This window comes from Pelmatolapia mariae, linkage group LG4 (genome assembly GCF_036321145.2).
Source record: "Pelmatolapia mariae isolate MD_Pm_ZW linkage group LG4, Pm_UMD_F_2, whole genome shotgun sequence".
In the NCBI taxonomy this organism is placed as follows: Eukaryota; Metazoa; Chordata; class Actinopteri; order Cichliformes; family Cichlidae; genus Pelmatolapia; species Pelmatolapia mariae.
Genome location: NC_086230.1, coordinates 3,346,274 through 3,365,000, shown reverse-complemented (window position 1 = coordinate 3,365,000; position 18,727 = coordinate 3,346,274). Strand labels below are relative to the sequence as shown.

Sequence of the window (18,727 nt, the reverse complement as noted above, 5' to 3'; positions counted from 1 at the left end):
TGTAGCATCGCTAACTAGCTAGCAACAAGCCTCCAACACAGTGCGTATGCTAGCGGCTAATCTAGCTAACGAATTAACAACAGAGTGATTTTAGAACTATAAGATGATAAGCTGTGTGTCTTTTTTTTTTATAACAGTGGCATGCTTGTATTTACCTTAATTAAAGGAGTCGTCAGTCGCGGTAAACCAGCAAAAAAAAAAAAAACTCGAGCAGCCGGGCTACGTAAAAAGTGTAGGGGGGCGTGTTTGCGGTCACGTCCAGCGGGTGTGTGGGCGGGAGCGTTACACAGTCGCTCCACCTCAAGTCACTACTGCGCAGACTCTGGCTCCAAATTTGCAAGATGGCAGCCTCCACAAGCGGGATATTTTGGCTTCATTTTTGGAGGCGGTGTCGCGTTGTCCATCTTTTCTACAGTCAATGGTGCAGACCCTGAAGTGGGACACAACCTAGTGGTGCCGAGCTGGTGCACCGAGTAGTTCCTGTTACCTGCTGTTTGTCTGTTTTTACAGGTAAGCTGGGTTCCAAATAATACATATGTGATAGACAACAGTGGCAATCGAAAAGCTAGAGAGTCAATTCAGGAGTTTAAGGGTTGATAACGATGAATCACCACCAGCTGTTGCTAAAAGCACTTTTGTTAGATAGCAAAGTATTTACAAATAATTCTCCCGTTCGTTTCATTGGGTATGATCTGAGCATGCGCAGAATGATCCACAGCGCTCCTTTGATCCTTTGATCTTCTCAAAGAACAATCGTGACGTCACGGTCGCATCACAATCTCTGCCACACCCACCGAGTCCTTAAATAGAGCAGCTCCTTTAACAGTTTACATCAGAAAGAGCCAGCTGTTTTAGACAAAGCTTTTAAATCATTCAGAGATTTAACTTTTTTGACACTTTTGAGCTTTAAACCTTTAAAGAAATGTCACGGGGAAGCGGAGATCAGGCAGACCCACTGCAGCGTACAACAGATGAACTCATCACAGATCTCAGGCAAGCAAACACACAACTCGGGCAGGAAAACACACGACTCAGGCAATCAAACGCACAATTGAGGCAAGAGATCACAGAACTCAGACAAACTGTGGAAAATGTTCAGCGCCCAGCGGTACATGTACAGCAGACAACAGAAAGAGAATCCCTTGGTTCGTGGTGTCTAAACCTACTTGAAGTAGGTATAACTGTTGGCGAATTTGTCTTAACTCTTAATGCAGCTTTCTGGGTCGCCTCTAAGATTTTCGGCTGAAGCGAATGTCCCGCTCTGTGGGGTCATGATTATTATCATGGGATTATCAGGGATCACTTGCGTGTGCTTGCATGCACACGTCCCATCGACAATTGTGGACCAGTTACCCTTTAAAAACAGTAATGATGTTTTCCAGCCACAGTCCACCTTCATCCTGGCGTTGTTCCCGCTGGTGCAGGGTCTGCTCTTCGGCAAAGGTTTCTCCATTTGGTTCTATCCAAGGCGTCCTCAGGTGACGCGTTGACGGTCTTAATGTCTTCCTTGATTTTGTCCATGCACCGTCTGGGTCGATCCTCATAGCCGTTTTTGCTACAGAGTTCTCATCGCTTCGAATCACGTGTCCATACCACCTCAGGCGGGATTCGAGCATCTTTTGAACTCGAGCCACAGTCCACCGACCTGTCATAAATATGCTGTGCTCTCCTTTATGTTTGATTTTATTTTGCCCCTCACCTCCCAACCAGTCATGGCAGAAGACCGCCCTCCCTGAGCCTGGTTCTGCCAGAGGTTTCTTCCTGTTCAAAGGGAGTTTTTCCTCTCCACTGTTGCCAGAGTGCTTGCTCATAGGGGATCATTTGATTGTTGGGGTTGAATTTTTGGATTTTATTTCATTGGCTTGAACTGAAAAACCTAAAAATTCAGGTGAGGGGTTCACATAGTGGAGAGCACTACATTTGTTAACTGCACTTTGTTTATTTGTAGTTTTTGTAGTTATTCCTACTACAAAAACTACAAATGAAAACAAGGCAGTTAGCAGCAAATGAAAATAAATAAAACACATTTAAAAAAAAATCTGCTACTGCTCTGTGTGTTTACTTCAATGAACACTGTATGTTTTTGTGTTAGAAGATTATAGATTGTCCAAAATATCCTACACCTTGATGTTGGTGGGGTTCCAGAGGCACCAGCAGCTTCAAATATGTGTTTGCTGCTTTGTAATGGCCTTTTAGCAGCTGCTCTCTTAATCGGATGTATTTGTCCTGCAGAAACCTTCCTCATTGTGTCTTTATCTGCACGAACCCGTGTGTGCTCTGACTCAGCCACAGATCTCCTAACGTTACAGTGATCACGATTAAGTTTTCATGAAATATCTCAGGTTTTCATTACGTGTCCAAGGCATTTAGCTATTTCACACTTCTCAGCAGCAGAGAGATCCTTTTATTTCTCCATATTGTTAACTGTCAGTTTGTTCATTTCCTCAGTGTTCTTTAGTGTTAAAGTGTTGGAGTGAAGCACAGCCGTTTCTAAAGTGTCTGCAGGCACTGACGTGTCCACAGACGTGTGGATTTGTGTGCTGCTGTGTTCACTTGTGTGTTTTTGTGTTTTCGGGCACTCGGGAGGACGGTACCTGTCTCGTCGTCATCTCGTAGACAAATATTTGACGACGTCTAGAAGAGAAGTCTGAGTCGCCGTCCAAACGTCTGCCTGCAGCACAACCTCCGTCTCTCAGCGCTCGGCATGCACGCTGAATAAGAGCCGCTCAGGTGAACTTCTCTCACCTGCATAAACACTTTGCATCGGTTTCTGTTTTCGGCTGCAGGTCCATGAAGGCACTTTTGGAGGAATATTATGGTCTGACCTTCATCCTTCAGCTCACTCTGAGCTCTCTGAGCAGCTCTCTGTCGTCTCTGTGAGGACCTGCAGGAACACTTCTCCAGACTTCTTGAAGGACATTCAAAGCTCTTCTGCCTTCTGTTGATGATGTTGATGACCCCACACTGTTTATGTCCTGCTGAGCTTTGTGCTCTGGGAATGCCAGACCACGACTGATAGTGTTATTGTCTTATATCTCACGTCACTGCTTATATCTGAAGTCCTGCTGGCAGAAATGACCTTCAGTCAGAAAGGTTGATGGTCAGGATGAACCTGGACACTTCTTTGTACACGTGTGTCGTATCTTTTGTATGATAATTACTGACAGAGACAGATGTGAGTCTGTATTTATATTTCTTGCAGCCTGTTAGCACTGTACCTCCTGCCTTTCCAAACGGCTCTTCTGTGTTTCTGTCTCATCGTTCTGCTGATGAACATTTGTCGCCCACCGTGATCTCAGCACGTTGTCCTGGTTCTGGAGAGCAGACGTGTGTTGATCTGAGTCCTGTGATTTCCAGTAGTGATTCAAGACAAAATCAAATCGTCCTCTGCTGCCGTGTTTTTGCACAATAAAAATGATGCAGGTGTCAGAAACGGTCCGGCCCTGGTTATTGTCTCAGATATGACGCTCGTCTTATCCTGTCTGCTTCTGTCGGTTTCCTTCATTTACTTCTTGTTATTTTCCTAAAATGTGCTCCAGAGTGACAAAAATATCTGCTGGAGTTTATGCTGCACTAAAACCTCTGTGACATCGTTGCACTCACTGCTAACAGGAAAGCCAGAGGAGCAGACACATCCCAGCAAAACACTGATGCAGCTTTTTCACATTAAATGGAAGAGATATAAGATACAGTCCTGATTAAAGGTTTAAGACCACTGGAAAATGACAAAAATCATATTTTGCATGGTTGGATCTTAACAAATGTTGTTACTAAGAAAATGTTTTATTCACAAATGCAGACATTTCAAAGCTAAACGACATGATTTTGAAAATGAGAAGTGATATTAAGTGTATTCATTGTTAATCACAGAATCATAATAATCAGCTCCAATTATAGAGCCAGCATTCCTCACTAGTCTTTCTCCTCTCCTTGCATCTTTGTTTTTCTGATGATTCCCCCCCCCAACAGACTGCAGCTCGTTAAGCTGAAAGAAAGATGCTTTAATCACAGGAGTCACACATGTGTCCACTGTACCATCTGGGAACTCTTCTTGTTTAGCACTCTGTGAGATGCACTTCACACACGTACACACACACAGTTCTTTATTGCCAGATGCCACGTTTATTTTTAGATTTCATTTCTTGTGACAGTCTGTAGTCTGGACAGCTCCGGTCTCAGCTGATCCCAGCTTCCCCTCCGCTCTTCTCCCGTCTCACTAAAAAAGGGGAAGGAAACCGTCATCAGCCCAAACGCCATCAGCTGTTCTCACCTGCCTCTCCAGCACCGCCCCGTTGAGCTCACTGCACCACTCCTCCCCTGCAGCCGCGCCCGGGACCACACCTCCGCCACACACTCGTAATAACACAAACACTAAATCCTCCTTCTCTTGTGCTGTTTTGTAGCAGTGTATACACCTGAGACTGTCACCTGTCTGTCTGTCCTGCACTCTCTCTCTTTTTCTTTCTCTCTGATTGTGGAATAAAAGTATGAACATGTATTTATAAGTTACACTTGTGTTTGAATCCTGCAGCTTATCACACATTTGATTTCCATGTGTGACAACTGCAAGTGTCCAGAGTGAGGACAGACTGAGGGACCCACTGCTGCACATCATCTGTGAGGCTTTGCACCCCTGATGATCCACCAGGACAAACTCAGCAGTGTGTGAGGAAGAGGCGGAGGAAGAGCCAGCAGCAGCTGACAGATGGAGAGAATAGACAGACAGTTCCCTGTTTGTGAAGGACTGCTAGAAAAGTTTAACATAACTAATTGTCTGTCCTGAATCAGTCTTATTAGGTAATGTTCAAATAATGTTATCATCCCAGTGTTTTCAGTGTGGGAGAAAGTACTCAGGGCCTTCAAGTTACACACTATGAAAGGCAGCAACAAGTTTAATATTCAGAAACCTAAAGTATGTATCAGCAGCAGAATGGAGCTAAAAATAAATGTTTGTTTCAGTTCTATGAAGCTTTGAGTATTTTGGATTAGTAGTACTGCTGTGTTTGTTGCATCACATTGCTGTAATTGTTTATTGTTTTGTTCTCGATCCGCCCGTTTCATCGAGCACGCATCGGTCTGGACTTGGGACAGCTATATATCCCAGAATGCATTTTGTCCAAAACTCAACAGCGGACTCCCGGCACATCGTTTTCAACCCCCCCCCCCCGCTCGTGGACGTGTCACTACTCAGGTTAAAGAAACTCCAGCAGCTGTCTATAGTATTGAGTGTCCACTAGAATAGAAATAAAAGCGTTCTAACATCTCACCTGCTTGTTTTTATTAAGGTATGTACACGTATGTACATGTACACTATTTTTATTAATAGAGGTTTCACTACTGAGGTTAAAAATGATATATAAGTCACTTAGATCACATCTAAATGTTAATGTTTGGTTTATTTCAGTGTTTTATTTGTTCCTGAGTAAACCGGTTTGGCTGTGATTAAAGTTAAGCTTCATAACATGTTACTCAAAGTTAAATTAAGAGGGGACGGCAGTAAAAACTCCGGACCTGTGACATCATCACGTACGCAGGTGTTCCAATTGTACATATCGCGAGTCCGTGCTCGCGTTCTCGGCGGGTACGTACTCCCGTGCGTTCTCGGCAAGTACATACTCACCGAGAACGCGAGTACGTACTCGCGTACTTGGGCATTGATAAACGGCCCGTGTCACGCGTCGTCCATCTTTTATACAGTCATTGGTGCAGACCATTGACTGGTGCAAACGCATAGGAAAATCTCCGTTTTCAAAAATACCCGGGTACGTGTGGACGTAGCCTGAGTTTTTATGTGTTTTGGAGTTTTATGTGCTTCAGGGTTTGTACGTGTTTTGAAGTTTGTACGTGCTGCTTTGTCTCTAGGGGCCACCGTAAATATACTTTTATTTATTCACTCCACATAAAATGTAATAAATAAATCATATAATACAAAAACCAACTAGTCACAGTTCAACTTTTAACTATTTAAATTTTCAGCTTTTTCCTTTTAAACAAATTTAAAATGAAACAACACAAAACACTGCAAACCACAACACAATTAAATATAAATTAAAATATGAAAAAGAAGATGTATATTCTCTGTCATATGGGCCTGCATGAATAAACTTTCTGAATCCTTTATCATCTGCATCTGAAAATAGTTGTGGATGATCACTATACCTTTCTAAGAGCCATTTCGTTCCACCGACCCATCACTAGTCAGAATAACCTCAGAGCACTGAAGGGAGTAAAGTGACTTAAGGACTCTGAAAAACCTCAATGAACATCAAAAGAAAAGAAGAAAAGACGACGAGTTTGATCTAACATTCATTTCAAATCCCAGAAACATTTCATTTATCCCCAAGGGGCAATTTACAATTAAAACAGGCACAGAGAACACTGCACCTCATAAGACATAGACATAAAGCATCAATATAAATGCACGCAGTTCAGACAAAGTGAACAGTTCAGTTATAAAAGAAACGGCAAGGAGGCAGGAAATGCTCAGTTCAGGTGCAGAACTGCTGCACTGGGATAAAAGTGACTCTCCTACTCTGTGTCCTACAGAGACATACACACTGATAATGGTTTGAACCATTTTAGATTTGACTTGTTTCCCCTCATTTTCAATCCAGTTTTTGTGTACTGTGACATACTGCAGCCTGTACCCTTCCTTAGGAATGGCTTGTTTACAGTGTTGGGCAAGTTACTTTGAAAAAGTAATTAGTTATAGTTACTAGTTACTTCTTCAAAAAAGTAACCGAGTTAGTAACTGAGTTACAATATTCTAAAAGTAATTAATTACTTGAAAAGTAACTATTGCGTTACTTTAAAAAAAAACGTTTAACCCTCTGGGGTCCAGGGTATAATTGGCCATTTTTAACTACTTTTGATTTTCCCTCCACATTTCACCTTTAAAAACTATTTTCTTTGCCTTGTTTGGTATCATCCTTTTCAGCACAACCTCACGTGTCTGAATTTACAGTTATGTTTTCATTTTGACATACTGTATTAACACAATTGATCTAAAATCAGACAAAAACCATAAAATCAGAGTAGAAAAAGTTATACTTTTTACTGTAACAACCACAAACATGTTTAATGAATCATATTTCATAACTTTAAATGCAAATATAAATTGTCAATTTTAAAATCCTATGCACAAGTTTTGCAAACAACAAATTTATTTGCATCCATTTACCTTGATTTTTTAAATAACCATTTCAAACTATTTACAGAACACTCAGCTGTTCTGCATTCACTAAGATGCCACACAAATTATTTGTGCCACTCCAAAAAATTAATTTCTGTCCACTATAAAGGAGAAGATCACAGCCTGATACCTGCAGGTCTGACAGCAGCAGGTGTATCACTCCTCCTGTTTCTAGAGACAGCAGTCGCCTCATTGTTCTGACACACAACACAAAACTATCCACAACACTACACATGACAACACATCAACTACACACCCCAAACACGCTAAACGTCACAAATCTCTCACATCTCAAAACTCGCTCTCTCTCTTTTTCTGCTCTCTCTCTCTCTCTCTCGCCGTCACTCCTAAAACTTCTCTTGTTTTTTTTGTTTGTTTGTTTTTGCTCATAAGCAGAGAGTGCTTGCTAGCGCCGTGTTTAGACAGTAAACGTGACGAAACTATTGAGGAAAAAACGCCGCGTATATATTGTTTATCATGACTCTGGTTTTACGTGGCCTCAACATAATTTATAAACTGGTATATGTCACCTTGTTGCTTTGTCTTTAAGTGGTCATGTGATTAGCTTACCACGACTACTTTATTCTTCCTCAGTCAAACAGCAGCACTCATGCGATTGTTTTGCCCCTTAGCTCCAGGTGTTGTGCTAGACAGTGATCGTGATTACCGTCCGCGGGAGCGCGCAGCTGCTTAAAGCTGTAGCGTCCAGATTACTTACGTGGTCAGCTACTTCCGTGCTACTGATATAAGATGCGGTAAGCTGAACACAGCTTCGACCGTCTGTTTGTTGAAAGATAGTAACGGACCGCATTTTCTTGTTAGTAACTGTAACGGCGTTGTAACGATAGGAATAGTAATTAGTTAGATTACTCGTTACTGAAGAAAGTAACGGCGTTATTCCCATCACTGCTTGTTAACAGCGACCTTTTCATTCAGACCATTTCCGACAAGACTTTGGCCAAGAGTAGATGGATCAAGGTCTTAATATATCTCTTTTTTTATTTTTCCACGTCTTGCTGGATTTTTCCTATTTCTAGCAGACATGGATTCCAGAAACGGGTCATCTGATGTAGACAGTGTTCTAGGCTTGCCACTTTTTCTTTGGTCCTAATGTTTTTTCTTTCTTTTTTAAGGAAAATCTGATAACCATGCTGATATAAGTTGTCTATTATGTGTAGACAGACCAGTGGTTCAACCCGTTAGTTATGTGCCTTTTTAATGCTTGAATGAGTCATAAAGACAGTTTTAAGGACTTTAACAAAAAAAAAAATCCCAAGAAGAATGATGATAAGCTTTTATTCACGTCATTTTTCAGTTCAGTTTGAGTTTAGTTTTAAGTTAGGACAAGAGCCTCTGGTGAATATTTCTCGATCATTTGGCTGCGATGGAGCTCTGTAATAATTCAGTACTTCCTCCACGCCAGCAGAGGTCAATATTGTAAACGAGGGTATTGACAGCGCCAAACACGTGCGCCTCACTTCCGTTTAAAAGTGATAATTTAAAATAAAAGTCTGAGACTACAGACGAATACGTGATAAGTTGATATGATGTGGGTATAGCTGTCATTAAAGAGTTATTATTACTATAATAATCTTTTCTTTGAATAGGGAAAGGAAATACATTTGAGTTTGAACTCTTATTTTGAAGAGCGGAAGTGTCGTCTTTGAGTTTGCAGAGGGAGTACAGCAGCCGGTGTGTTTTGGTGCTGTAGCCGTCATGGCTGCCCACAGTAACAACTTTATCCGACTGCGCCTGTACTTTGACTACCCGCCGCCGGCTGTCGTCGGTTGCCGCATGTGCTGGCTGCTCGTAGACCTAAACGTGTGTCGCGTGGTGGCCGACCTGGAGAGCGTCATCAGGGAGAAGTTTGAATTCAGCGGCGGGAGCATCCTCAGCCTGTTCATAGAAGACTGCTACCTGCCACACACGGAGAGCATCTACGTGGTGCGGGACAACGACAGCGTCAGGTGCGCGTGTTTTGTTAGTTGTAACTTTCAAAGCGCTGACAGATCCTGGCATATGTAATACGAGTTATTTAGTTACAACATGACTCTAAACACTCAGCTCAGTACCATGTGGACGCTGCTTGCCTAGCTCTGGGTGGTATGAACAAAAACCTGGATCATGGCACGGTGTATCATGATTTTTTAGACACTTTGTCGTCATATAAGAGCAACAAAAACGTTATTAAAATACAACCAAAACATCCTTTCGATGTTATCTATTCTTTACGGAGCCCCTCTGTTGACATGGTCCAAAAAATAAATAAATTGTGGCCACAAAATACTACTTCGTGCCCTCGAAATGGTGTAACGTGCCCACGAAATACTTATTTGTGGCCACGAAATACTATTTCGAGGGCACGAAATAGGTATAACGTGCGTACGAAATGCTAATTTGTGGGCACGAATTGGGTATAACGTGGCAACGAATTACGCATTTGTGGCAGCGAAATAGATAACGTGCGCACATCATATTGATACAATTCCTGGACAGTTGCGTAGAGACATAAGCATAAGAATAGGCTAAACCTATACATCATGGACAGAGACCAGGGCTGGACTGGGACAAAAAATCGGCCGGGCATTTTGACTAGAGACCGGTCCACCAGGTATTATAGGAAAAACCATAAAGCCTTTGAATGAAAACAAACGCTGTTGTCACAGTGATGTACACTGTCTTGTTGGTATATATGTATCAGTCTAATAAACTTCAGCCTACACCATCCTCCCTATTCTGGTATTCTAAACAGTACCCGAAAGTAGACTGCTTGGTCGAGTTAACCTCCTGAACTAACTACAACACATGGTGAAAACCAGAAATTAAGACAGAGAAGACTAGAGGTGAGACATGATCATTACTGAATATTAAAAATAATAAATGACAGATTTAGATATATTTTCATAAACTATTCATTTACCACATCAATAAACAGCATGGCAGGGTAAAATATTTTTTCTAACATGGCAACCTTTAAAAAATGAAAGGAGACAGAAAGACAGGTGAGAAAGAATAAAACTTAATTGACTTTTTGATGGCATTTTACACACAGTACTGGTACAGTATCTAGAAAATGTGGGAAATACTGGCATCATATACAGTACTTACTTCTGAAGAAATTATGGTAGGACCCTAAAAAAATTACTACTTACAATAATGGATTTCTATACATTTTACATCAGATGAAAACGTAAGATTCAGATAATTTTTTGTTAAAAGCTAGATATTTTAAATGAGAATAAGAAAGAAAAGTATTTCTTTGTGCCCCCCTTTCCCTGTTAATGCCCTACCTGGCCCCCTGGCAAAACTTTTCTAGACCCGCCCCTGCACAGTTACCAGCTGTCAGCTACTTAGAAAAGGATCCTGGTGTTATTTGTCTCTCAGAAACAGTTCATAACTTCAACTCATTCATGTCACCTAAAAGGTAAACCTGTTTCTCCATCACCTGTTCAGCTCTGATGATTCAGTAAGGACATCTCCTGGTTTCATCTTCATGTTTTTCTCTCACCAGATATACAAACCATCATGAGCAGCAGCTTTTTCAGCTGTGGCTCCAGCAAACATCAGCTGATACTAGAAATTAATATTAAATAAATTTAACAACAGCTGATCAAGCTTAAACGTGCTGCTATTGTTTAACGCGACATCCACTGATTTCCTCTTTCTGGCGCAAAGTGGGCGATAAACAAACAAGAGAGAAAAGCCGATCAGCTGATCATTGATCAGTTTCATGATTGAAGTAACATTAGGGGAGGGAGGGGGAGAGAATGAAAGAAGAAGAGGCAGCTGTGCAGCAAAGACACAGAATAACTTCAGCTTTGTGTCTTTTTCATTGTAGATGAAGTCCGGGACAAACTGTGTTCCTTTTCACCTCAATACGAAACGGGCAATATTTTCTCTGAATGCGAGACGATTCCGTTTTTTACGGGATGATTGGAAACTCTAATAACTAACCTTATAAATAAAATATGATAAAACAAGTTCAACATCAATAATATCATAGCACCCGCCCAGCAGTATATAAACACCGTCATGCTAGCTAGTACGCAGTACGAGTTATTGTAACTGACTGTAAAAAGTCAGCATAACGAAAATAAACTCCACCTAAACTTGGTTTATATCTGACCCAGATAGACTGCAGGTCATAACTTCTTACCTGAAGTTCAGTTCACCGCCTCGGGTCTCTGCTCCTCCTGCCTTTCTGTCATCCACCTGCCAGCGTGTTGCATCTGCTGGCCTCCACCACTTGCTAATGTTACTGAATCTGTGGAAGCTCCGCAGTAGCCACCACCAAACAATTGAGTTCTTTTTACACATCTCCCAGCATCTGACCAATCCACCACCTTTCAGTGTTTATACCGTTACGGAAAAAAAACGAAAGAAAAAAAACAAAACCCATCGGCCCATAAAAACGAAAAATCACCATTGGCCCACCGGGCAAATGCCCGGTATGCCCGATGGCCAGTCCAGCTATGACAGAGACAGTATGATTGAGTTTTATTTTAGGCTGGGAATGAGCTACAAATGCATTTTGAAAAGCCTGGCAATGCAAGGAACCATTAATATGGAGAGACATTTAAACAGGATATTAAGATAAGATAAGATAACCTTTATTAGTCCCACATGTGGGAAATTTGTTTTGTCACAGCAGGAAGTGGACAGTGCAAAAGTTATATAGCAATTATTATTATTGAGAGCCCAGTTGCTTTACAGACGTAAGTACGACCTGGATGCCGGGATAGATTTTATTGTCAACCAACTGCAAGGGCCTGGGAAGGGTCACGGTTATCGGTCAAGTGTTTCGTGCCCACAAATGAGCATTTCGAGGGCACGTTATACCCATTTCGTGCCCACGAAGTAGTATTTTGTGGCCACAATTTATTTATTTTTTGGACCATGTCATCAGAGGGGCTCCGTAATTCTTAGGCTCTGTTTGCAAAAATGAAATACGTGTATTTGGCACACGGCTACTGAGTGAAGTGTGGATTTGAAACAGACTTCATGTAGACTTAATTTTCCAAACTTTGTGGCACCATTTATTCTCCTGTCACCCCAGAGTCTTGAGTCTGTACTAATCTAATTTGCACCTAATTTGAAGTATGCACCAATGTAACATACTTCAAATGACCAACACACCTAAAGTTTGTCAAGTTTAAGTCTCAACATAAGCAACACAATATTTAAATTCACACGTATTCATTTTGTTAGTTCAAAAGCTACAACAAACCAAATGCTGTATGCTTTACAACAGTCAGTTTTTCAGTATTCTGCACTGTCATCTGACAATGAGATGGTTCTGGGGTTCAGATCTGTGTGGGTTTCCTATCACAACACAGAGATCTGCATGTTGGGCCAACTGCTGATTCTAAATCGTGTGTAGGTTTAAATGTGCTTTTGTGGTTGCCCGCTGTTTCTCAGTGTTAGCCCTGTGTCATCAAGAGTGTGTCTCAACTTAAGGTTCCAATTTCCCTGTAAGGGTTGGATAACTAGGTAAGGAAACAGGTTTGACGTTCATTTGTGTCATCTGTCCGTCTGTGAGAAGCAGGGTACACCCTGGATAGTTTGCCACTGTGTTGCGGGGCTAACACGGTGAGACAGACAAGCATTCACACTCACATTCACACCTACAACCAATTTAGAATCAGTGTGGGAGGAGGCTGGAGTACCCAGAGAGAAATGGGCACAGTTAACATACAGATACTGAGTCAGGCTCTCTAAATTTAATATATACTCCCACAGCGCTTTATCAGACACACCTATCTAGTACCAGGATGGGCCCCCTTTTGCCTTCAGGGGTGCCTAAATTCCATAAAATTAGCATGGTGGTAGAAAGCATCATGCAGCTCCTGCAGATTTCCCACACTACCACACCCTCAAAGGTGACTTATCGGACTGAGATCTTGAGTCTGAGGGTCATTTGAGTGCACTGCCAACTTATCATCAGGAACTAACCCAGAGCTTTCAGCAGCATCTCCCTGTCTGCAAGAAATTGACCATTTTTATTTGTGTCAAGGAAATTTGACATAATAAATCCATTGTATAATGTATAATGTTCAATTCTTCCTTTAAGATGTGTTCTGTTTTTGTGTCAGGGTGAAGGTGGGCTGGATGAATGAGTTGAATGGATACAGCAGTCATCCAGATGCAGCAAGTGAAAGTGGCAGAAAGAGACGGCGAGCCACAGAAGACACTGTGCCAGAAGAAAATGGAGTGAGTGTCGAATGGAAGAAGAAAAAGAGGAAGAAAAATAACGAGGACAGAATGACAGACGGTGCCAACCTAGTGGCAAGTGATGACCAGAATGAGAATGTACAGGGAAAACCCACAGAGAAGAAAGAGAAGAAGAAAAAGAAGCCAAAGGAAAAAGGTGCTCCTGCTTCTCCCAAACCAGCTGATCTCCCAAAGATTCCAGCTGCCGTCAGCCGGCTGAGTAAAAGCACCAAGAAGCTCCAAGCATCAAAACCACAAAAAGCCTCCTCTTCAGATTCCAGTAGTAGCAGCAGTGATGAAGATGCCGTACCCCAAAAAACAACAAAAACACCCACCTCCACTCTTGCTCCCTCCAAGGTCCCATCAAACACAAAACCTGCCCCCAAAAAACCTCCACTGTCATCATCATCCTCTTCAGAAACAGAGTCTTCTCCTGATGAGGCTGCCAGTGTAAAAATCCAGCCCAGAAACAAACCTTTAAAAACCACGGCTGCCAGCTCAGAATCGAGTCGGGCTCCTTCAGCCCCGCAGCCTACAAACGATAATCCAGAACAGACCGCCAGCATAGCCGAGTCGCCTCATACAGCAGCAAAGGGTTCCAACTCGGACAGTGAAGACGAGATCCAGCTGGTGATACGAAGGCCGCTGCACCAGCCCAGAGGTGGCATAGGTATTCAGTCTCCTTGGCGAGGTCGCGCCAGAGGGAAAGCCAGATGTGGCGGTGGTCAGGGAGCAAGTGTTACGGGTGGGGGTAGAGGAGGAGCAAGCAGAGGGAACAGTAGCAGCTTTGGGTCCAGCTATAATGGAGCCACAGAGCCGTCTTACCAGAATGATTCACTGACCAACACGTCAGTGATCCTGCAGGTTTGTCTGTATCTGAAGCCTAAAATTTAAATGTAATATCTGCTCTCAAGTAAAATGAATTAAAATGCATTCTTGACTTTCTGTCTCCATTTATAGAATGAAGCAGTAAGTGTACCCAAGCAGGACTACAACTCCATGCCCCTGTTAGCTGCTCCTCCACAGGTGGGGCAGAGGATTGCCTTTAAGGTGGGTGTTGTAAGCCGCAGTCATCTCCAGGTTAAAAATGAAAGCTATCAACCCTCATAGTGTTGTTCTGAAGGAGTTTTAGGGCTACACTAAGAAAAAAAAAATACTATTGATGATTTTGAGAATAACGTCATACATAAATCTGCTGTACCTTCTGCCTTGTGTAGATGAGTTAGTGAAACAGGCTGATCAGCCGTGTTACAATACAGCATACTCCCTCTTTAATGCACGAGGGTGTAGCCATCGATGACCTTGCATCTGTCCACTGCAAGCCATTTCAGTTTGTACAAATCAGGTCAACTCTTCCAAGTTTGCATGGCTTTTGTTTTTTCAACATCCTTATCAGCTGTAGTACACTGTTGTAGCTAATATACTGTAGAACACTCAAAATTAGCTTAACTTTGGGGCGGGGGGACAGTTATCAAAGATTTTCTGTTTAGGTGTAAACTTATGTGAAAAATCAAAATGCTTCACAGACATATAAGCCATGAGTTTATCTTACAGTACAGTATTTTATGTAATGTTTAAATCCAGAGTTCTCTAAGCAAATACACTGTTAGTGAGCCTCTGGGATTTTTTTTCTCCTCTGCAACTCTTTATAGAGAAGTCGAAAAAGTCAAAAGAGCTGCTGTGACTGAATAGCAGTAGTTTGCCCTGCCTAGCTAGAGGCTAGCTCGTTAGCTACAGTGGTTCAAAAGCTAACCACTATGGGTAGCAGTCGCTAAGAATTAGGAACCATGTTTTACAAAGATTTTTGTTACCCATTATTAGCAGCTTTTTATGTTGTTTAAAACTGCATCCACACTGGAAGCAGTTAGTTTGTTGCCCATATCTTTGAAGCTGATGGCAGGTCACCTTTGAGTATTTCAGTTGCCTAGGTAACCCACTAATATATTTAAGTAGCTCATATGTCAATCACCAGTTTTCAGCTTTTTTCATAGGTAGTCCTTTAAATGTTCACCTGGAAACAGAGGATTGTTTGTCCTGTCCACTTTGGATCACCAGTGGTTATTTTGCCCATAATTGGCTGCAGTTGCTTGTAGCACACACACCTCCCACCTCAGGTCCCAGCACGTCTTTTATCGGGGAGCCATGGCTAGATGATGGAGCTCAGGTGTGTGTCAGACTCCCCTGACACTGCACCCTGAACCCGCTGCTCCACCCCTCCCCTGCGGCTGAGCCACAAACCACACCCTGCTGCACTCACATTTTTACAGCTTATTGAAACCAAAGATTTCGGCCATTTCTGCTTCAATTATATTGGTAAATATAATAAAATACATAATTTTAGTATGTAATGCTTAAAGGTCAAAGGTCAGACATCAACGTGTTGTTATAAAAGCACGGTAATATTATAATTATGAGGGCATATTGTGATAAAATAAAATAAATACATGGCTGGCTGCTTCATGTCAAATTTCCTTGGGGAAGATACTAAGTTGCTCTCTGATGCATTGTAATAAAAACATCATAAAGCATCACAGATGTATTACAGCCCTCGCTCTTCGAGGGGAGTTGCGCTGTCAGAGTGCTCTTGTTTCCTCTGTGTTATTGTAGGGCCTCTGCCTTACAGAATAAAGTCCCCTTAAAGCGACTGCTGTTGTGATTTGAAGCTATATAAATAATAATGTGTGAATAAAAAAGTGAACTGCATTCATTTCCTAATTCTATGTGTTTATATGCAGCTGCTGGAGCTAACTGAAAACTACACGCCAGAGGTATCTGAATACAAGGTGAGTGCAGTCAGTTCTGATGACCTAATCACAACCTTGGAATGATGTTACTAATAAAAGCTTATTTAATACAGACTATGGTATAAACTGTCATTCATACTCCATGACCAACTATGGTTCTGTTTATATTAGGAGGGAAAGATTGTGAGCTTTGACCCAATCAGCAGACAGATTGAACTTGAACTCCTTAATGTCTCTCAAGGTAGGAGATCAGTTCACTGCTGGCATACAATATCATAACTGTGTATAATCATGCCTTTTTAAAAAGAAAAAATAATGTATCATGTAAGTAATTATATCAAAATGTAAAAGACGACTCCTGATGCCTTTGAATTGTCAGCACCTAATTAAACTGGTCATGTCACTGGTAGTGATATATAATACGTTACAGCGAAAACCTTTTCATTTTCAGAGAACTGAACACTTTCTCAGAAGAAGTTAAGAGATTTAAGAATTAACCTTCCTAATTTGTTTCTGTTTCTAATGATTCCTAACTTGTTGCTTCTTCCAAAGCTTCCGTAGAACCTGGAAAATTTGATCTAGTCTATCAAAATCCAGATGGCTCCGAGAGGGTGGAGTATGCTGTGTCCAGAGGGTCCTGGGTAAGACTTTATATGCTGTTAATAACCCTCTGAAGCCACAGGTAGTGTAAAAGTAAAGCCAGTGTGGGTGTGCTTTAAATCTGCTGTTTTTTAATGGAGCTGGTCACATAGTGCACAGCAGATTTATCAGAGCTACTTGAGTCAATCTGCTGCTGCTGAATGTGACACTGATAAGAGCAAAATAGGCTATATATATATGTATGGATGTTAAGTAGGGTGATAATTCTGTGGGTGTGACCCTTTATCACCCTTTTTACATTACATACATTAGGTCATGTTACTTTATTATTTATTATCCCCCCCCCCAAATAAATAAATTATTTTTCCCCCCCAAAAGGTCTGATTGTTTTAGACATTTCTCTTTTTTCATGAGTTAACAGGACCACATGTCACTCGTCTGAGATTGATTTTAATGTTTTACTGTTTGTTTTTAAGTCTTTGCATGGGTAAGTGCTGTTTTTGTTTTTGTAAAGCCTTTACACTCCGAATAGATCAAAATCAGAACACTTTATTAATCCCTGTGAAAATTATGTGGTTACAAGTTTTATTTTCGACTCCCTGGATTGAAACGTGGGTCGCTGGTTTCCTGGTCCTCCTCAAGTCCACAATCATTTCCTTGGTCTTTGTCACGTTGAGCTGCAAATGATTCTGCACCACCACAGCCCAGTACTCTGTCTCATCGCCCCCACTGATGCATCCAGCTACCATCCTACAACCATCACCTGAAGATGGCAGGTCTCTGTGCCGTGGCTGAAGTCTGTGGTGTAGAGGGGGAATAGGAAAGGGGAGAGCACAGTCCCTTGTGGTGCTCCGGGGTTGTCAGACTCAGACACAGTGCTTGCCCGCTGGTCTACATCGTCGTAGACACGATTGAATTTATTGTTTTACATTGTTCTGTTCTCTTAGCTGCACAGCTCTTATTTTTAATTGTGCTGTATAAATAAATCTGACTTGACTAGTCCTTAAAGTAACATGTTCACTTTCTTCTCATAGGTGACAGAACGGTGGGAGTCTCTGCTGGAGCCAAGACTCATCATTTAAGTTTGAGAAAAAGAGTGAATTCATACACCCACATAGTTATTTTTTTAATGACCTGGACTTATCTTTTAAAAGCTAAAACATCCAATGGCTTTGATTCTAGTCCATTTAAACTTTCTTGTCTGTGCTTCTCTGTTAGCACATTTTTAACAGCTCTGGGTTTAACTGGGTTTAGAGATGAAATGGTTTTTATGCTTAAATCAGCTGAAGGGACGAGTAATGATTTTGAGCACTGGGGCACATTGTAATGGTTTTATTTTTTGTACAGAGATGTGACTGTGATAAGTCTTGTATAAACTGTTTTTCCAATAAAAAACTGCATCCTCAGCCACACATGAGGGCAAAATTTTAGCGTGTTATCCACAAAATAATATTTTGCATATTCATTATCTGTTTTATTTTGTAACAAAAAGACCTTGCTCAGAATTCATTTTGAAAAAGTGTTTAACCTAAAATGTAATTATGCTGATAATTAACAAAACAGACACTTTTCAACTTTAACTGTTGTGATTTTCTTTTTTCCCCTCAAATCCAGCACTTAAACGATTATTGTGTTTTCACTGACTGCTGTCATTTTGTTCTCAGCAAATTACCTAATGCACATCAGTGAAGGTTTTCAACATGAACATTTCATTCATCTAGATCCAACCGGTGATTTATGTGTTCCTTTAATTGTTTGAGCAGTATTTGTCCGCTTGAAATATTACTGTTTCCAAATAATACATTAATTCTTAAGTTTTCTTATTCAGTTTTCTGGAAGCCAGTCATATACTAAAAATTCTTTTTACGACATGGTTAGTTCAGAGTTCAGTTATAGTAGCTAATATTTATGTTAATTTATACTATTTATACTAATTTTATGTTTAAATTAAGTCGACTTTTTTGTTTCCCAATGTTAATTA

The 18,727-nt window shown here is 41.2% G+C and overlaps 1 protein-coding gene across 1 annotated transcript; it reads left to right on the top strand.

The window, feature by feature from the left end:
• Positions 1-8,854: 8,854 nt before the first annotated feature.
• Positions 8,855-18,354, top strand: coil (coilin p80). Its single transcript, XM_063471113.1, has 7 exons — positions 8,855-9,159; positions 13,285-14,266; positions 14,363-14,452; positions 16,138-16,185; positions 16,318-16,387; positions 16,699-16,787; positions 17,781-18,354. The coding sequence occupies exons 1-7, from the start codon at positions 8,909-8,911 to the stop codon at positions 17,826-17,828; spliced, it is 1,578 nt and encodes a 525-aa protein (XP_063327183.1). The 5' UTR covers positions 8,855-8,908; the 3' UTR covers positions 17,829-18,354.
• The last annotated feature ends 373 nt before the right edge of the window (positions 18,355-18,727 follow it).